Here is a 22,199-nt window from a genome sequence, read left to right on the forward strand (position 1 = left end):
CCGAGAGGGGCGCAGAGGCCACATGTGCGACAGAGAGCTCCCAGAGTACACTCTATTGGAGTACACTCTATTGAGGTCCGACCTATCACAGCTTTCCTCAGGGGAGACCGACAGAGACGAGGGATCACTCTAGACATAGCCCAGAGAGTCCAGAGAGCGAGGAGACCGCGCCTACCACTGCAGCACGAGACAGCTCGATAGACGCAGATACGAGATATTTTTGCAGCCCACTAGAAAGCCATCACTGTACCAAGCTTTGGTTTCGTCCCAGCGCCTGGATAGATTGATTGATATGATTATAATTATGATTATGATTATGTTAGCATAGACTAGTACTCAGTAGTACTCAGCAAGGGTCCTAGCGTACCCTTTGCTTCAATCCACTGACGCTTGCATGAGTTCTCTTTTCTGTGCACTTTGTCCCATAGGCCCGCGAGGTCTCCCGTGGACGTTGATATTTCTTTCTTTTTCTCCTACATCAAAGGAGATAACTCCTAAATCAGTGACACCTCCTCGAGAGGGAACCTTGTACTACATCCTCACCTGTGTCATGGTCCAAACACCTCATAGCACTAAGTGTGCTTCACACAATCACACACACACACACATGATCATATGACTGCTACTAGAGCAAGCCTTGATCACACAATTCCCAACATACCCCTCCTCAAGGGTTTGCCTCATACTATGTCAAGGATACATCTAGTCACATAGTTTCACAGACCATCTCATGGTGGTAGGGGAGAAATCTATGGCTAGGATCTCATGCCAGCAAAGATGCCCAAGGGTCAAGGTTTACAAAATGGGATAGACCCCCCCAAATGGTTCTCGCTCTTGCATGTACAAGGATTAATCTTTGTGAGGAACTAGTTTCTTATGTCTGCAAGAGGTATTGGAGGCAAACACATATCACATGGCCTACATCATATGGTGACCAGAGGTGATTTACAAAGACTATAAGGACAAAACACATAACATTCTTGCAGAGAACCTCAAAATTGCAAAAATGACCAAGTGATGATAAAAGCTCAAAGATATTGAACCTTCAAGGATAAAATCTTTATTTTCTTCTACCACAAAGTTTGTTACTGCATTTGCTGATGGAGTTCTTTCTTTAACCAGATTTGCCATGCCTTTCTTCTTTTCATTGCAAAACTTCTCAGAGTAATTGTTTGCATGCTTTATACGTGCTTTTTGAAAACTTCACTATAAGTGCTTGAGTTTGATCTTAAACCTTCCTTGAAGTCTTCTTTCTCTCTTCTTCGTGTAGAGCATTGATGATGCCCTCTAGTGTTGGTTGGGAAAAATTCTTCTAAGTAGTCACAACATAGTCAAAATCCTAAGGCATACTCTTCAAGAGCACAGCCATTGCATCATCTTCAATGACTGGATACTTGATTGAAGCCAATTTTGTCATAAGACTCCTCATAGTATTAACATGAGATGCACAAGTGTCTCCATATCCATCTTAAGTTCAAAGAACTTAATTTTCAAATTCAACTTAGAAGTATGAGAGCTAGCACCAAATAACACATCTAACTTATGCCAGGCCTCAGGAGGGGATTCCAAATCTGAAATATGATGCACATAATCATCTCCCAAACCTAAGGCAATAATTGCATAAGCTTTCTCTAGCCTCTTAGCATCTCCTGGTGTAGCTGAAGTAGAGTCACTTGCCTTCCCTTTACCTTTGATTATGGTGGATTCACCTTCTTGTAATGATTGATTCCCTGGCTTGACCAAATCCCACAAATTCTCCTTCATAAGCAGAATTTGATTTTCATTTGCCAAGTGTGAAAGCCTTGGCCATTGAACTTGTCTATCTTAAAGGTGGCCATGAGAGGGTCTTACCTTTATATTTAGGCAGTGTCTGCTCTCTTACAAATGGCTATGAGTCTCAACCATACAAATGCATATTGCAAGCCATAAAATTAGAAAATCCTAATCTTTTTGCATCAAAATAATTGTATGGTTTATGTGACTTTTCCTTCACAAGTTTTGTCCACCTTCCTATTGACATATCTAGGTTATTGTTTCTTCTTCTTTGCTTTCACATATGAAGCATTGGAAGAGGAACAAGAGCTAGGCATTCTAAAAAAGCATTACTAACTGAAAGTGTTACTAATAGAAAATCATCCTCAACACTAACATGAACTGAATTCTGTCATCAAATGTCAAAGATTGCCAAATTGATTTGCAGAGTACTAGATCAACTTGGAGGGCAAAACTCACACAACTGGAAAAGAGAGGGCTTTCTGTGCAAAAGTAAAGCTTGTATACCAAAGAAAATCCAGCAGAGAGCATTGATGAAATTATGCACTATTTCGTCTGGGAGAAGTGCGCTATTACCGACTGGTCTTTGTGTGATTTCTCCTCACTCCAGCAAGCATTTGAGCTCAGATTTCATCAGGAGCAAGCTCACAGCATTGCCTAACTTGTGCTTGAAGGGCAGGTCCAAATTCTGTCTGTGGAGGCACAATTTTGTCAAAAGTCGTCGGGCGGTTATCTTGTCGGCACGCGCGGCAAAGGCAAGCTATTCCTTAATTCCACCCGGCCAGAGATTCGCCCCAAGACATGGAAGCTTCGGCTCAGAGGGCTTGGCAAATGGCGCAATAGACGTGAAGAACTAAGCTTTGCAAATTTTGGAGAGAAAGGATGCATTTTGGAGAAGAAGGTGGAGGGTGGAGAAGAAGATGATGAGCTGGCATTTTGGAGCTAGAATGGGCTTAGGGGATCAAGGGCTCTGATACCACATGTTGGGGAGTGGGAGACTAGAAGTAAAAGGATGCAAAATGGGGAAGAAGGTGGAGGGTGGAGAAGAAGATGATGAGCTGGCATTTTGGAGCTAGAATGGGCTTAGGGGATCAAGGTGGCTCTGATACCACATGTTGGGGAGTGGGAGAGTAGAAGTGCAGCATGGAAAGAGGAGTGGGAACCAAAGAGTGCATTCCTAGGCACCTCTCCTACATCAAAGGAGATAACTCCTGAATCAATGGCACCTCCTCAAGAGGGAACCTTGTACTACATCATCACCTGTGTCATGGTCCAGACACCTCATAGCACTAAGTGTGCTTCCCACAATCACACACACACACACACACACGATCATTTGTCTGCTACTACAGCAAGCCCTTGATCATACAATTCCCAACATTCTCCTCCCTCGTAGCTAGGATCGGAAAGTCTTGCAGGCTATACGAGGCTACAATCTCACATACAAGAAGGCCATAGAATTCTCTCCTACTTCATAGTCTACAGTACAGATTGTATATTCCTATCAAGACAGAAAAACCTCGGCCATTACAATGGCCTTGGAGCACAATCTAGGAGAGCTTGAGGTGAAGACTAGAGACTATATCATATCTCCGCCCTAAATGAACAAAGGGAACGAGCCTACCTAGATGCTCTAGCCCAAAAAATACAGCAGAAGTATCACAACAGAAAAGCTGTCAACATCCAAATCAAGTAAGGAGACCTAGTCATCTTCTTCAACTCACGGCATGAGCTATTCCCTATCAACTCAATGTCTCTAGCAGGGCTGTAGCTTGTTGATGTGGTCCTGCATCGATGAAGACTTCTTAGGATCCAACAAAAAGGTGTACAATGAGTGGACGGAGACTTATATAGCCCCTCCACATGTCCCACCTAAAATCCCTCTAAAGGGCCTCTAATTAGCCCATTTCCCCCCCTTCATTACATTCGCCTAAGCCTCTTTCCTTTTGAAGGGCTATTGCCCAGGAATCTGAGTCTTTGAGCAATTAGTGCTCAGTGTGTTGAATGAGGCTACCGCCTTTGCATAGCCAATCGTAGTCCCCGTTGCCTTTTGATAAATCAATTCAAGCTCAACTTCTTTAGCACGATCATTGGTGGGAGGGTGACCCTCTAAATTGTGAGGCCGAGACTGTGGCTCTAGCTATGAGAAGAAACCTGAGGCGTCATCAATAAGCATCAAATCTGCATTGGCTGAAAGAGGAGGACCGCCCTCCTTGAGAGTGTCAGAATCCTCTCACAATAAGGAGGCGAAGGAGGGAGAGGAGTGATGTGAGGCAAAGGAGGAGAGGACTTGGAACCCTCTCATGATGAGGAGGGAGTGAGGTATCATGAGGAGGGGATGAAAGACGTTGATCAGCCCCGCTTGATCCCCTTGTTGAGAACCACTTCCCCTTGATCTCATGTGCCATTGGTGACGCTTCAAAGAAGGACCCTTTGGTTCCTTGTCACCCTCAATGTTGATAAATTTTAGTTCTTTTCGTTTCTACCGTCAACTCAATGGTGGCCTTTATACTGCTTTCTAACAGCACATGGCAGGACACGCTGCTGGCAGGCATTCTGGTGCCAGATGGAGGATTGCTTGCTTGTGTGTGGTAGCGGTACCTCCCATACGGTGTAGTGGTGTAGAGGCAGGACCTAGAGCCATAGGAGTATTTTCCAGCTCACTCAAGTGGCCATATGCATACCAGTTTGTATTTGTTTGGATGTTATGACCTGGCATACCCAGAGGGGGTTTCCTGTTGTTCTGCTACAGCTATTGTATGATGAGCTGCTGGAAATCCGGATGGGTCAGATGATTGCCAGTGTAGGATTCCAGACACCGCAGTTTTTTTATCCTAGTGAGCAGTTGGGTACCCCGTTGTTTCTGGAGCACAGTGGTTCATTGATTTGGTGTCAATCTAACAAATTGGACCTCGGAGAGGGCTATATAGCTTAGTGATGCAGTGACCATGCAGTGACCATGCAGGATAGCAAGTATGATATCAGTACAGGACCGGACAAGAGGAGTTTACCTTGCCCCTATAGCCTGGGAGCAGGTGGTTCAGGTTTCCAGTGATCATGCCAAAAGGGGGCTTCCTCTGACTGTACACGTAGCAGTCTTTAGCGACGGTGGTTCACACGATGGATTCCTTCAGATGCTCCAGCAGCACACATGGCCTCCTAGAGGTGATGCTACATCCAGGAGCTCAAAGGGGGTGTTAGAGTTTAGCATCTCCTGATGTATCATGTGTAGAGTAGGAGTGAGGGCCTTTGTTGTAGGTATGCCCCCCCCATGTGAGGATAGATTAGGTAGGGTTGGCTGTGTACCTTGGCTTGTGCCTGTGCCAGGGTCTTGTGGAGGATCCAGCCAACCCTGGGCCAGATCTGGCTGCTTGCAGGCTGCACCTGGGTGCCACACAGGTTGTGGGGGCCTGTACAGCTCAGGTCACAGTAGAGAGTCAGTCCTTTGGACCTATATGCAGACCACCTTGGAGGCGCACTAGTTGCAGCTCTATGCAGCGGGGTGCAGGGCAGTTTAGGCACACCCGTCTCTTTTGCTGCTGCCCCAGTCACTAGTGCAGCTCTATGCAGCGGGGTGCAGTGCAGAGGTTGCAGACTACAACCATAATCTGCTGAGAACTGCTCTGATGCAGCTCAGCCTACCCTCCCCTGCCTGCAGATAAACTGCCCTGATATCCTTCTCAAGTGTGGGCTCACTGGTGGGTCAGTGATCTTCCCGTCACTCACAATGCAACTCTGGTTGTCACAGTAGATCTCCACTATGCAGGCTGCTCTGTACTCTGCCTTTGTAGATGAAAGAGCAACCGTGGGTTGCTACCTACTAAGCCAAGAAATGACACCTAACCCTAGTAGAAGACAATACCTAGTGGTGGAACTCAAGTATCCCCATCTCTATAGAAAAGGGGTAGTGGCAGATCTAGAGAGAGGGATAAAATGAGCGAAAGGGGGAGAGAGAAAGGGGGAGAAGGAAGGAGAGCTGAAGGAGTGAGGTAGGAGAGAGAGAGAGAGAGAGAGAGAGAGAGAGAGAGAGAGAGAGAGGAAGGAAGATAAAGGAATCTCAGGAATGATATTTAAATGCTCCAAGGTTTGATAAGGAATAGTTTTTGGTTATACATATATCCATACGGAAAACGTATAGATAGTGCACGTACGCCCTTGGGACCCCAAGGATGATGTAAACTCGTTCTCATTAACATAATGACTAAAGGCAAGAAATGCCGAAAAAGGGTTCGTAACTTAACCACACAAAAGGCAGGAAATCAAGACATCTCTGAGAAAAGGCAGAAGAAGGAAATAAATAAAAGCTAATGCGAGAAATCTACAATCTACTGTTGCTGGCATCGATTAGTGTGGTATTGTCGTAGACGATAGAATGGGAGAGGAAATGCTGACCCTTAGAAATGAGCTTCTGTCCACGAGGAAGCACGTTAGTGGCGTGCTGCAGCTTCTCCTTGAGATCTTCAAGAGTGGCGTGTGGGGAAATGGATATGGGCAGCGTATCCTTGCCAAATTTGCATTGAATTGTGATAAACTCAGGGGGCTGTGAGTCCTCAGGGGTTGCCATAGCTTCGGCCTCTCTGCTCTTCCTTGTCAGCTGTCTCCTTTGAAGTCTTCAACCTCCTCCTCTCTCACTCTCGGGAAAGTTCCGGCACTTTTGGCAAAGTTGAGGCAAGGAAGGCAATCGGATGCCTGACTGATGCAAGCGGTCAGGCAAGGTGTCAATAGAAATGAAGAATGTTGCTTCTCAGGTCGGCATATCTGACCTCAGTAACACATGGAGATCTCACCGGGATTGGATCTTACAATTTTTCAGAATCATTTAAATAATTAGCTCCTGTGCCCAGGAGGTGAAGCAAAAGTCTGCAGGAGCAAGGTATCCAATAGAAATGAAGCAGCAAAAGGTATCCAATAGAAATGCGGATTTCAATCTCCACATGTGCTATGAGACTTCAGGGATTGCCTTCAAACCTTTGCAATCTCTCTATCTCTCTCTCTAATACACACTGAAGTGCCTCCTAATGGAGAACTCACATAGTTGTCCAACGGTCCTCACTTCATCCTCATGTATATGAGAATGGACCTGGGGTGGACTTTCTTCATAGGAAAGTCTTCCACATTCCAAGGACTTTCTGTCCAGAACGTCCCACCAACCAATGATGGGAGGTGGTTTCATCATTAGCCTTGGGTGAGAATTGTGATTGCATACAAGTTGAATTTAATTGAAGTCTAGTTAATTGTGGATTAGGTAGTTTAGTTAGAATTGTCTCTTTTATGCTAGTTGAATTTTCTTGTGGTTGGTGGTTAGTTTAGTTAGAATTATGTGTTTTGTGCTAGTTGAATTTAATTGTGGGCCGGTTAGTTTGGGTTAGTTTTAGTTAAAATCTGGTAGGTTGAACCCTCTATACTCAATCAGACGGTGAAGTTTTGATCTCCACTGACCTTGGACCTTTACATATAGGGGAATGGGATGGGGGAGGACTTTCTTGGAAGGAAAGTGCCCGAAATGTGGCTCACAGCATGATCTATTCCCCCACGTGGAGGCTCAGAGGGAGGGGTTAGGGGAATAACCATGGGTGGAAATTTTAATTGTGGATAGTGATTTAGGCACTTTAGTGGTCAGAGTGTTAGTGAATTTAATCATGGGATGGTTAGTTTAGTTAGGTTTTCTACACTTTGATAGATTGAAATCAAGTTAATTTAATTGTGGGCTCACTTGGACAGGTTGAGGAATTTGATAAGTTGACATGGATTCCCTCTATGAAAGGGCCGAGACCCGATGGCAAAGATTAATCCTCCACTCTTTACGTTTTAGCCTTTGGGCAGTATTTGCTTCACACATTATGGACATTGTTTGATGACGTGTGGACATTGTCTATTGAGCTATTAATGGATTCTTGGTTCGATGGCCCACTTTTTCAGATGTTCACGCCTTGGGGGCCACCCATCAAATTCTCTAGTAGACAACAAAAACTTTTTGAATGGCCTAATAAAGATTGCCATGTGCAAGTACGCCCTATTCCAGAGCCATTTGGTGGATGTTTGTGAATCCTACCCTATTAGATGCCTTTTAGCATGGCTTTTGATGTTTGCTTTCCAATGTTTATTAGAATAAGAGTGCACAAGTACACATGGGCAGAGCCTCCTACATTGGGAAGTACATATACCTTACATATATAGAGAACCTCCTAGTCTTATTTAAAGCTTAAGGTTTATAAGAAATCATATTTATATAATACTAATTACACTTGAAAATTCACAAAACGAGAATTCAACTCTCCATTATAGCTGTGCCTTAAGGAGGCAATGCTAATAAAGTGTAATGTGTCTTTTAAAAAGGCTTTGGCCCATAGGTCACTAAAGCAAGCCAAGTTGGCATAGGACTATGAAAGGCCAGCATAGAACTATGAACTAAAGCTAGTAGCCATAGTTTGAGGGGCACCTAACAAAAGTCACAAGCAAGTCAAACGCCGTTGTGTAGTCTCTACGATGACTCACATGTCGTGAGGATCTTGAAGGAATGCCGATGGAGCCTCCACTCTAAGCTACTCCTTGTGAGAGCAATGCAAAGCACAAACCGTCCGCATGTGTTGCTCAAGTGGCTCCTGGATTGTTGTTGCAATGTGTTTCCACAAGAGAAAGAGGGAAGGGGGAGAAGGGAGAAGAGAGGGAGAAGGGGAGAAAAGAGGGGAGAAGGGAGGGAGGAGGAGGAGGGAAGGGGAGAGTGAAGGGAGATGGAGTGGCAAATACAAAGGCACTACAAAGGAAACAATAGAACACCCAAGGACACTCTTGGAAGAGAAGAGGGAGCTTGTATTCCAAATTTGTGCATACAACAATAAAGACCAAAGTCAACCACTTGGCCTTTTACACATGTCACCTTTTGAAGGGAGGACCAACCCCAATGTCTTACTATCACTCTCTCTTCTCATTCTCTTACCATCCTCTTGGGCCCATTCTAGCTCCAAGACACAATCCTGGCTCTACGGACTTGTCCATCAAATCACATCATTAACCAGCGGTGGCATATTGTTCACAATGTCAATCAGTACTTCCACAACTCTAGAACTAGCAACCCATACATCTTGCTCACGATGCAACATCCTTTCAAAGCACCCGAACATACCCATTAAGCTCTTTGGTGGATATAGCAAACCATTGAGCTTAACAACCTGTAGGAAAAACTTTGAGAGTGTCTCATTGAGAACCCGATACTTTAGAAAATCCAACTTGACATCTGAACCATCCCTATAGATTCCTCTAAACATTGAACTACTTGCAAGCTCATTCATCCTTCCTGAGACTCCTATTACTCCCACACTACCTAACAATCCTCTCCTCCTCCTCATCCACAAGAAGGAAAGTAACAGCACCACAAAAAACTCCACTCGCAATAGAAACCCCACACAAAGGACCAAAAACCACAACTACACCAACCTCACAAACACTAACACAAGGATCTGACAGACAGCCCCCAACCGATACCAAATAGTCAATACCAAAAAGACACACACCAATGGAAACAGCTACCCCTGACAAAACCTCAAACACAACACCCAAACTAAACAAAGGCTCCTCTACCTCCTCCATTGGAGAAACCAACATACCACAACCATAACTCCTTATATATAGAGAAACAATAGAATCACCCGAAATAAACATCGCCATTGGAGCATGCCAACAATATAAACCTCTAGCACAAACTTGCACACCCAAACAATCACAAGACAAAAAGCCCTCTAAACACCAAACCTGCACCTCCCCATGGCCATCGACCCCAACTCTCCAACACAAGCCCATCACTCAAAACTATCCAAAAGCAACAAGCAACCAAAATGAAGTGGAATACATTTGAAAAGAAAGAACAACAACCATGTGATCGAATGATCCAAAACCAAAATCCCAAGAGAAAACATGCGACCAACCAAACACACACACACATGGCACAATAAATCACACACGCGGCACACATTCACATGCACCCACCGACTTGCCAAAACCACCAATAAAACACAACACATGAAAACCCATGCGTAATCAACGATAAACACAACTTCACCAAATCACCAACACCCAAAAACCCCACCACATCAACAATGTCATCACATGCCATGTGTAACACCCGATGCCAACTACCATACCACACCATGCATCTCAAAACCACCACACGTAATCTAGGACCCACCTCCCCTAGCCATTGACGGCAAACTATCGACGCCGGATCCTCGGTTCTTGGTCGAAAACTAGGTGATCTGGCTCTCGACCTAGCAGCCATTTGCCAATATGCTCGGTTTCTTTCAAGAATCAGCTCTCGATGTTGATTCCTTATGCCATCAACAGTCAAGTGTTGCAGCAATATAGAGAAGCAAGAGGAAGGTTGTCACCATTTGAGTCCAATCTGGCTCTATTGGTCATGTTGTTTGTGATGTGTGATAGATGTAGAACCTTGCTTCTACAGGCTATGGTTGCCTACCATTTGAATTGCAATCGTGCTTTTGAGGTGCCACTTAGGTCACAGGAGACTGAATGAGACATTAGGGATTTGGAAGCCTTCCTTTACATAGTTGCACTTGGAAGTCAAGCTCTACAAACTTCCCAAGGTAGCATGAGATTTTGTAGGAATGAAGGAGATAAAAGCTTGTGAAGGCACAAAATAGAGCTCCCAACTATGTAAGAAGGGACAAAAGAATAATTGTTTCAAGATCCTATTTTCACAGTCGTCCGCATCGCCAAGCCTTCCTTCACAAAGTCTCTCTCTCTCTCTCTCTCTCTCTCTCAACTATCTCATTACACTCTTTTGACACATTCTAGATAGGGCTCTACCGTTGGTTCATGAATTTAACTCAGATGGGGAGGGAGGGGGCAGCAAAGGAAGAGGGAGGGGAAAATAAGGGGAAGGAATGGAATGGGAGGGAGGGTAGGTGAGGGAGGGAATTCTTAGGAGGTAGGGCATGAGAGGGGCTAGGGGTTGCAAAAATAGAACCAAGGGTGGGGGAAGCACACACAGGTGGGGGAGGGGTTGCACGAGGTCAAAGGATGAGAGAAAAGTAAGGGAGGGAATAATTTTTTGTGACAAAGGGAAGAAGGGCAGGGGGTCAAATGAGGGCAAGGGGAGGATGCAAAACGAGGGTAGTGGAGGGGTTGAATGGGGGTAGGTGGAGGCAACTAAACAAGATGGGGGGTTTGAGGGTGGTGTGAAGGGTGGGGGAGCCAAGAAAAGTGGGTAGGAGGGTTTTTTAAGCGTGGCAACGAGTGGTGGTAGAATGAGTTGGGAGGAAGGGTTTGGGTAGTGCACAGTGAGGCAATGAGGGGAGGGGAGAAGCACAAGTGAGTGGGGTCGGCCAGCAAGGATGGGGAGAGGGAAAGACAAAAGGAAAGAGGGAGAGGAAGAGGGAAAGGGAAAAAGAAAGGGAGATGAAATCACATACCTAATATATCTAATGAGACACATTTAAAACATAGTGGGACTAGGAAGATGATCTCCTATAAGTAGTGAGTCATCACATGAATCTATTGTACATGTGTATGAAGGTAGAATTTGGAACCCTTGCTTTCTTTAAATGCCTCTTCCTGTTGGAATTGAACTAGTCAAAGTAGTCATTATTGAACCATTTCCACTCCCTTCATCCTTTGTTTCACTCAATTTCTCTTCTTAATTATTCATCAAACATTTCCTTATTATTGGCATCCACTTTCCTTTGTAGCTACCCATGACTTGTATCACCAATCAATTGCTCTTTTTACCTCTCTTCCTTCTAGGCAAGTGTGTCAATCACCTTCTCTTACTACCTCTCTTCCTTCTGGGCAAGTATGGCACCCATTCTACTCTTTCCTATCCATCCTTGTCTTATCTGTAGCATGGATATAGAATAGAATGGGTAGTTGATGGAGTGAAACATTCTCATTCTATACCTTTGAGAGATGGAAGAATCATCGCAAGCTCATTTTTTCTTCAAAAACTTCTTACTCCTATCCACAGCAACACCTAAGACTAAATGTTATTATTGACAGATTGAAGGAAGCGTTGAGGCAAAAGCATGTTCTCACAAGGATATGGATGGAAATGGATTATTGACTCAAGTCTTTCAAGCACTTGACAAAATGTATAATATTGAAGAGTTATGGTCATCAATGTGTGTAATAAGTGTGAAAAATAATATAAATTCTAGACCAGTACTGAAATTGAGGATGAAAAGTAGAGATTGATATATTCAAGAAGGCTTACTACCATTAAATAGATAATCTGAGAACATCAAGAAATCATCAACCGTTTGGCAATGTATAAGAGGGTTTCATAGGCAATTTCTTCAACTAAGTGGAGGGGGTATATTGACCATGTCAACATCCAAGATCATACTAACAAAGATAGTGATGGTGCTTGCAAGGACAAAAAGAAATCAACCATGTTGATATCCAAGATAATAGTGACTATCATAGTGGCAACAAGGACATTGAGGATGATGACTATCAACTCCACGAAAGTATTTTTACATGAATCATACAAAAGACAAATACTAACCTATTAAAACTACATCAAAGATACGATTCAAGTGGATATACGAAGAGAGTACAATGGAAATCTCCACCTTGTTTGGAAAATTACTAGGAATGGAATGCCATGGAGCAAAATTTCGATGGTCACATCTGGACTAAACCCTTAATATACGACGAGGCTAAGCTAATTGTTAGGGGCTTTGGAATGCCATACGGAGAAATGCACTTACTAAGTTAATAATAATAAATACAAAACAACTTTCTTCGAAGGCTCTTTACCAAAGAGGTTAGCATTGGGGTTGATGACTATGGAGGGATGCAATAAAATTCTATGGCACAATTGCAAAAAACTAGGATCTTGTGTAGACACCTATCAATGTATGGTTATGTAATGCCACATGATGCTTCATATTGGTGAGCATCTTCATCGGGCCCAATGTTACTCCGTGGAACCTCAAAGGCAATGATAGAGAAACTAGGGAGTTGGTATCAAATTTTTTGCAGGTGGACAAAAAGTGGGGCCTTGCAAAGTGAAAATGAGCATGGCAAGGGAAATGTTATTGAATTTGATGATGTGTGGTAATGAAGGCTTTCATAATGAAGGCATTATTGGGGATGCAAAACTAAAGAAATTATTGGAAGAGATTATTTCACTACTAGAAAAACAGTGGTAGTATGCATGTCACCTATCTATTTGGATAATATTTGCCACCCATTTATTTCTAGATTCATTGTCTTTGTTATAGGCTTTGGTGCATTGGTGCTCAAGAGAAGAATATAGAGATGCCATTGGGAGAAGGATATGACATTCTCCTATTGTGGAAGAAATATCATTGTACTCCTTCTTTGATGGTAGTAGATTACTATGTGAGAATTGCTTCATATTCAAAATGTCCATTAGGGTGCCAACATCATGGATTGATCTTGTGAATTGCATGACACAAGGTAGGAATGGAAACCTTTGTGTATCATGGGTGTAGTTTAAGCACACCCATCAAGTCATTCGATGGATACAATGGCATGTCATGTATAATATCCAAGGTAAGGCTAATATCAAATGAGTATCTTATGTTTTTCATGGTAACACGGTACTCATGTGTGTGAGTTTTAGTGTCCAAGAATTGATGACCATAGCCAATTATGAATGAGAGAGGAAGGCATGACAAACCAAGTTCTTATTTTGGGAGTTGCGTAATGGGACAATGAGATAGATAGGCTACCCAGCTACTGATTTCCATGGGTTCATGGAAAACCATACCTAGCTTGCATGCTTTTGTACTATGTGGAAGAAAATATCAATGTACTCCTTCTTTCATGGTAGTAGATTTCTAGGGCAAGGGCAACCAAGTGAGGAGTGCTTCATATTCAAAATGTCCTATTAGGGGGCCAACATCAGGAATGAAATTTGTGAATTGCATGAGGGGAGGTAGGAATGGAAACCTTCGTATTCCATGGGTGTAGCTTGATCACACCCATCAATCATTCGATGAATACAATGGCATGCCATGTATAATATCCAAGGTAAGGCTAATGTCAAATGAGTATCTTATGTTTTTTGTGGTAAAATGGTATTCATTTGTGTGAGTTTTAGTGTCCAAGAATTAATGACACCAGCCAATTATGAGATGAGGGAGGAAGACATGACAAACCAAGTTCTATTTTTAGGAGTTGTGTAATGAGGCAATGAAATAGCTAGGCTACCTAGCAACTGATTTCCATGGGTTCATGGCAAATGAGGATGGGGCCAATAGAATGCATTAAGAATTGTGTTGAATGGTGGTGAAAAAAAAGTGATGGTGGGACAAGAGCATATGTTTCCACTAGAAATAACTGCTAAAGCATACATGTGTTTTATATTGCAAATGAGGATGGAGGCAACTAATATGTGCATATAAGGATAGACCTCATGTGGATGTACCTTTTTAGAAAAGGGAGCTTGCCAAAAAACCATACCTAGCTTGCAAGATTTTGTATTATGTGTTCCTCCATGTTCTAGGGTTACATAAGACTATAGATACGCTCATTCACTAGCCAACCCTTTTGGGTGCATAGATTGCCTCAATGCTTTGTGGGCCTAGAATCAACATACTATAAAGCAAAATAAGTTGCATATATGTTTTAGAAAGACTACCTAAAGTATTTTTAGAAAGGCTACCTAAAGTATTTTTGCCTCTATGGACTTATTGGCATCATAATTTCTTGATTTATTATAATAAATAACTAGGCAATAGAGTGTAGCTGTATACTCATTTAGCATGATGCTAGAATCATTCACTTGTCCTAAGAGTGTAGCCTTTGGGTATAACCAATAAGTTCTAAATATAGCCAATTATGGTTTATTATCAAGGAGGCTTGGTAGTAGAAAAGTTCATCAAAATTTGGGGAGTTCCAAAAAATATCTATCACCAAAATATCTCCTCCCAAAATGGCTTCTTACTAATGTGAATAGCCATAGCTCATCATCAGTCATCATCCCATCGATCTAATTTAATGCCATATGCACTATCCACAGACCATAGGTACAAGCCTAGAAAAGGAAAAGAGTTGCAACGGATCTAACTATAAATGTCAAAAATAATTCAGTGCTTCCACGAGGTTTGTAGAGGTCGGAACGAAAATGATATGCTATTATATACATTCAAACATTCCACAACTGCTCAGTGCTCACCTACATGCATTTGAGATCCATTAGTAGATCTAGGAATAGAAATCGAATATTAGAACTGGCAAAATCCCCTGCTCAACACAAAAATAGAAAGCCCCAAATGTGTTACTTATTCGTAGACATCGACGTTTAACTAGGAATAGAACTATTTCCAAACATATAAAAAGTCTATCTCTCTATCAAAGAGCATCAAATAAGAGCTATTATATCTAGCATCGCCATAATGAACCCCTAAAAATAAGATCAGATCGAGCATGTCTATTTGTGCTCCCTTATTCATTCTCATTTGCAAGCTATAAATGCTTGCAACATCTTCCAAATGATCCCACAATGATATTTGGATGAGAAGCACAAGATCCATCATCCCATTGCAGAAAGTGGCGATATCCACCCTTTGTCAAGGAAATTGGAAATTGCATTATACAATTCACGCACATAGTTCAAGATTTTACATTAGTACTCTAGTCAAGGTATGCATTTGGTCCATTTATCATGGATAGTGCACATATAGCTTTTAGGCTTAGAACAATAGGCTTAGAACAAGAGCTTTTCATTACAATAACACCACAAATGAGAATAAGTGCGCAATGATTTTTTTTCTCTTTTCCCATAAAAAATGTGCATAATCTTACACCACCTTTATAGATGCCAACATCATCTACATGAAAGTGCAAATGTCAAATTTTAAAAATGATCTGTTTTGGTGAAGTGAAACTTGCTTGAAAATAGATATCCCAACTCTTGTATCCTAAGCTTGAGAGAATGATGTAGACTTTATGTAATGTATCATGATGCTTATAAACAACACTTGCCAAAACACTTCGAGTATATCGTCATTCTCCTTCTATGAGGCATAATCTTTGCATTGTTGTGCACATAGACGTGGATGATTTTGTTTGCCATATCCACATGTTCCCATGTTTCCAATATTATCATTTGGTTCCATGTCTTAGTTCCTAGCCCTTTGGTCATATATAAAAGTAGTGGTTTAATCTACATGTATTGTGACACGATAGTGACATGATTTTCCACATATAAACCATCCAAAAAAATACCATATTCATACCCCTTCCTTTCATTTTATATTTTTCGTGGCTTGGGGTATGTCATAAATGTAGGTGAACTTACTGGACGAGCTCAAAACATGTTATATATATATAACACTATCAGATGAGCTTTTTCATATATTTCTAAGATTACCCCCTAATAGGCCAAGATGGACTTGAATAGGAAGGGGATCTAAACATCTTAAAGCATAACCCCCTTGCCTGGAAAGTAGAACTCCAACCAGATTGACATATGCTCAGAAAGGCAAAGCAATTCAGGTTGAAACCACCAATTATGCTCTTATGACTACCATCATGGCTACAGAAGAGCCAGTGTACTTCAAAGATGCAATTGACAAGCCAGAATGGCAAACTACTATGAATGGAGAAATGGAAGCTTTGTATAAGAATAATACTTGGGAATTATGCCGCCTTCCACCAGGAGAGAAGGAAATTGCAAACAAATGGGTATACAAAGTGAAGTACAATCTAGCTCTAGTAGCAAAGATGGATTCCATAAGGTTCTTGATATCACTAGCAACACTCAGCAAATGGCATGTGTACCAGCTTGATGCCAAGAATGCTTTTCTCAATGGTTACCTAGATGAGGAAGTCTACATGCAACAACCGGTAGGTTATGTTGAATCAGGAAAGGAGAATCAGGTCTACCATCTCAAGAAAAGTCTCTATGGCTTAAAGCAAGCACCTAGAAGTTGGTACAACAGAATCAACAAGTATTTTGCTAATCTCGGATACATGAAATCAAAGGTAGATCATACTCTCTACTACAAAGTTCAAGGGAAAGACATTACTATTGCACTTTTGTACATAGATGATCTGATTGTGATCGAAAGCAATGATAGCTTCATCAAAAAGTTGAAACAAGACTTATCTGCTGTAGAGTTTGACATGAAAGATCTTGGAGTTATGCACTATTATCTTGGTATTGAGTTCTGGAGAGATTCAGACAGCACCTTTATGAGTTAGCTAAAGTATGTTGACAGTCTCCTGAAGAAGTTTCATATGGCAGATTGCAAGATTGCAGCCACTCCCATAGAATAGAGTTTGAAACTTACAAAAGATTAAGATAAGCCTACCATCAATGACAAGTAATATCGGTAGCTCATCAGATCTCTAATATATATGACTATCACACGACTAGATATTTGTTATGCAGTAAATTCACTTGCATAATTTATGGCAAATCCACAGTCTGACTGGAATGCATTCAAAAGAGTCTTGTGATACATTAGAGGTACAAGATAGTTTGGGATAGAATACAGAGGAAGTCATCCAAGGTCGCATGGGTATTGTGACACTGACTATGCAAGAGATCATGAGACCAGGAGATCGACACAGGGATATGCATTTTTATTTGGTCAACGTGCTATATCATGGTTGTCAAACAAATAGCTAGCGTTTCTTTGTCTTCAACTGAAGCAGAATATAGGACACTCACTACTACAGGTCCATGTGAGGCCATATGGCTCAGAAGACTATTGTCAGAAATAGACTACTTTGATGAATCAAACCAACACCAATATACTATGATAATCAATTGGCTCAAGCATTGGCCAAGAATCCAGGATATCACTCCAGGACAAAACACATTGATGTCAGAGAGCACTTCATCAGAGAAAGGGTGTTACTTGGTGACATCACACACTGTAGCATTGTGATAGCAAAGAGAATGTTGCAGACATATTTACCAAACCACTTAACTAATCCTACCCCTAACCATGGGCCTTAACCAGGGTTTAATTTAACCACACCCAACCTTATCTGCCACATGTTTTTTCCCTCTGCTACCATGTGTCCTAAGGTTTACAACCTTAGAGAATAAGGAAATGGAAGCTCTCTGCAGATGGCAAAGTGGTGAGGATGCGGTGACGATGATCTCTAGTCATGGTCGTGGTCGTGGTCGACGCTGGAGCGGACATGCTACTGGTCGTTCTATGATGGAGCATGGCTGTTGAAGATCTCTGGTCTTTAAGCTATGGCAGCCGAGCATAGGCTCATCGCTCTCTCAATCATCTGCTCTTTCTTCAGCTTGTGAAGAATGGAAGCCTTCTCAGAGGTCGTTGCTTCTTCAACACTAGCAGTCATGCCTTCAGAGCTATGGCTGCCACTAGGAACCTTGCTTGCCACAGTAGAGTCGCAATGTCTGTCCTCCTTTGGCCCTTGCCCTTGGAGGCTCATCACTCTATCGATCATCTGCTCTTTCTTCAGCTTGTGAAGAATGGAAGCCTTCTCAGAGGTCGTTGCTTCTTCAACACTAGCAGTCATGCCTTCAGAGCTATGGCTACCACCAGGAACCTTGCTTACCATAGTAGAGTCGCAATGTCTATCCTCCTTCCGCTCTTGCCCTTGGAGGCTCGTAGAAGTCGTAGAAGGTTTGGGGCTGTTGGATGCGTCATTTGTAGAAGAAGCTGGTCGAAGAGATGTCTAGAGGCGCTGAGGGGTTGTAGAAGGAGTCATTGGAGTCGAGGATGGTGGCTCTCTTTGGTTGGGCATGAAGTTGGATGTCGGGTAGCCGTTAGCCAAGTCACTAAAGGAGTAGTGGTTGAATGGAGCTGTGAGCTCCTTGTGCTTAGCTGCAGTCTCCTATGGCAAGAGGCTGAAGCCATCTTGCTTGAGTGGAAGGAGCGTTGGCTGTGGAGGCTGCACTTCCGGTTGCTGTTGCCGTTGTGTACTCATTTGGCCCTTGAAGATGGACGTGGGTTCGATGAAGGAGACACTTGGTCTGTCAAGCCTTTGGTGAAACAGTGTTGATTCTCTCTCAGAGACTCCTTGAGTTCTATCTCCCTCTCTATCTTGTTTTCTTCTCTCAATCCCATCTCCTTGAGCTCAAGATCTATCTCAGGATGTCTATCAATTTGTTAGCTTCCTTTCAATCTCAGAGATACATATCCTCTCTTTCAAAGAAATGAGATCTCTCTCTATCTCTTACTGAATAAAGAAGAACTCAAACTAATTCTCTCTTTCTCATAAGAAGAAGAAGAAAATCTCTCAATTTAAGAGGAATGAACGAAAACTTCTCAAAAGAGTCCTCTCAAAATATACGGACAGAAATTCTCTCACATGAACGGAACTTCTGTCACTCAACGGAAATCTTTCATCAACGGAATGAAAGGTGAACACTCAATCTATTGATCACTCTCTCACACTCTCAAGGATCGCAATGCCTCAGTGGAAGGCAAGGGAGCTCTGATACCATGAGAAAACATGTGTGCCTCAGAATCTATGGAGCGCTCTAAGGTGGATGGAACCTATGTGGAAACATGAAGAAGAGAATGCTCATGACATGTACCTCAAGTCAATTAGGTTCCAAGATAGATTAGCTTGGACTCATAAACATAATCTTGAGTAAATGTGCATTTCTTTCTACTCAACAATACATGATAGGCCTCTTTTATAGAGAGTGCCTTTTGAATAGTCAACCATGTGGGATCCTCTCATCCACATGTCTCCTTTTGAATACCCTCAATCCACATCTCCACATCATGTAGTCCACATCTTAGGGTGGCTACTTTAATACATTCCTTATCACATACCTTTGCCCTTTAATCTATGTGCTCATGGCACCATATCTCAACAGGGTTGTGATAAAAAGGTTTGGGATACCATGATTCATGGTGTAGAGGTGGATATCAGTATCACGATGCTTTGGATATCCAAATTATGCATCTCGATCAAACAAATGTTTTTCTAGGTCGAGAACACGGTTGTATAGTCTTGGGCATATATCCACACAGTGATAGTCAAAGTGAAAGGTCAATCAAGTCATTGAGGATATGCTTCGAGCGTATGTAAATAAATGGCAAACTAATTGGAAACAATATTTGCCCATATTAGAATTGCATATAACATTGCCAAACATAGGTTTTAGTCCATTCATGATGATGTATGGATTTCAACCTAGAGCCTCAGTGGCAGTGGGACTCAAAAAAGAGAATGTTCAAGCGGCCAAATACTTTTTTGAGGATATGAATCAAATGCTTAAGTTAGCTAAAGATATCATCAAAAGGGCTCATAGTAGAGCAAGAAGTTATGCAAACCCCCACTGTAGAAAGTTGGAGTTTGAATAAATGAGAAAGTATATCTCAGTGTACCTGAATCTTCAGAATCCCTCAAGCTAGGTAAATGTCCAAAGTTGTCTCCTAGGTATTGTGGACCATTCACAATACTTAAGAGAATTGGAGAACTTACTTACAAATTAGCCTTACCAGAGGGATGTAGAGTACATCCAATTTTTCATGTAAGTAGGCTAAAAAGGACATTAGGAGATGATGATAGTCTCATTGAAAATGAAGTCCTAGTTGAACTCATTGAGCCTACAACTTTACCACATGAACCCCCAAAAAAAAATATCGAAAAGAAAAATGAATACGAATACATTGAATAACAAGGAGCCATATGATGTGAGAATCTCACGTACAGTTCTATAGAGTGACACTGAAACTAATTGTGTCTAGTTAAGTGGAAAGATAGACTTGAAGAGAGCTCAACATGGGAAAGGGTAAGCAATCTCTAGAGGAGGTTTCCCAATTTTTTTTTGAGAATGTAAACCATTTTTACAGGGAAGTGAATGTAACATCATCCATAATCATGAAAGGATGATGACATGGTTATATAGCAAGGCGGGAATCTAGGAGGGCTTACGGACATGTGGCCGTCTAGGAGGTCCACATGACATGCATTGGGCATGGGGGAGAATTCTAGGTGGAGGAGCTCCATTATCAAAAGGAGGTCACATGAAAAGAGATCTCAAGAAGAAGAAGAAGAAGAAGAAGAAAAAGAAGGGGAGCTCTTAACTGAATCGATGGGTATAACATGAACTAGAAGCCTCTTTAGTTAATGGATGTAGCCCATAGCATATCGAAGCACGATGACATTATCTTCCTTGATCACAATAGCAAATTGGGTGATACCAATTTTGGCATTTGTAATTTAGAATCGATAATATTCTTGGTCTAATGGAACATTGTTAATGGCGAAAATACATGACCTATAATTGATGCCAATAATTAGGTAGAATCGAATGAGAGAGCTAAGCAAGATTTGTACATGATCAAGGTGAATGTAAAAATGAAAGCATACCTATCATTCATGAGAAAAATAATCCTATTGAAGCATGAAATGCTCTTGAAAATAGATTCGCTACCACAAATATGTCAAGTGTTCTAAATAATACAAAGAGAGAATCATCTGAAGTAGATCTAGATTTTTTGTTAAGCCTAAAGAATTTAGCATACCCATTGGATGCAATTGATCACAAAGGCTAAAGCACAAATTGGATTCTTTCAAGCCAAAAAAAGGTTATCATAGATGTTGTGCACGACCCACCTAAGTCAAAGCTTATTATTAGTTATGCAAATAGTAGACAATGAGTAGGATGTGCTTCTTAACAAAAAATTTATAATCATTAGTGAAGAACCAGGTCCAAATTTTTTGTTAAGGCTAAAGGATTTAGTATACCAATTGGATGCAATTGATCACAAAGGATAAAGCACAAACTAGAGTCTTTCAAGCCAAAAAAATGTGATGAGAGACGTTGTGCATGTACCAAACGTAAGTCAAAGCTTGTTATTAGTTATTCAAATGGTGGACAATGACTATGATGTGCTTTTTAATAGAAAATTCGTCTTCATTAGTGAAGGTAGTGGAGAACATAGATTGGTTTCCAAGGAAATCAATTTTGACAACCTTTTTCCCTTGGTCACAAACTCATCACTAGGGCATACGACTTTTTTCCTTGCTAAGCTAGGTGGTACTACTGAGGTGCAAGGGAAAAAACTACAACTAAGAATTGAGCCTCCACATTTAACAAGTTATTGCAACATGACAACAAGGCATATGAGTATGCTTAAGCAAGAATGAAAACATAAAGAATTCATGAGCACATGGACAAATATGAGGAGTGGTGAGTTATACTAAAGCAAAGTTCTTTTGGCCCATTACAATAGTTGAGCTATGTGGTGATAGTGTTGCCTCTCATGAGTCATGAGTGTGGAATAGTGCTCTCTCTCTCTCTCTCTCTCTCACGTGTGTGATAGAGCTTATTGGTCTCTTTTGTTGTCAACATTTTGGCCTTCTTCGAATGTTAGAGTCATGGCTCACCCTAGATTCCATCAGCCACCTCATCCCATGATCATTCATCCTTGTACTTGGTTGTGCAGTAGTTTGTATCCCATCATCTCCTTGCACATCTTCTTGCATGATCC

The 22,199-nt window shown here is 41.8% G+C and overlaps 1 protein-coding gene across 1 annotated transcript in view; it reads right to left on the reverse strand.

Moving 5' to 3' along the window:
- The window catches only part of LOC147885667 (LRR repeats and ubiquitin-like domain-containing protein At2g30105), a 37,300-nt gene extending 30,403 nt beyond the window's left edge, over positions 1-6,897 (reverse strand). The window contains exons 1-2 of the mRNA XM_087396418.1: positions 6,717-6,897; positions 6,166-6,353 (exon numbers count right to left, since the gene is read on the reverse strand). Of these exons, the coding sequence (XP_087252544.1) occupies positions 6,166-6,337 (172 nt within the window). The 5' untranslated portion in view covers positions 6,338-6,353; positions 6,717-6,897. The remainder of the gene's footprint in view (positions 1-6,165; positions 6,354-6,716) is intronic.
- Between the last annotated feature and the right edge of the window lie 15,302 nt (positions 6,898-22,199).

Source organism: Dipteris shenzhenensis, chromosome 25 (assembly GCF_047967505.1).
Source record: "Dipteris shenzhenensis isolate YYH24624 ecotype China chromosome 25, Dip_SZ_1.0, whole genome shotgun sequence".
Classification (NCBI taxonomy): Eukaryota; Viridiplantae; Streptophyta; class Polypodiopsida; order Gleicheniales; family Dipteridaceae; genus Dipteris; species Dipteris shenzhenensis.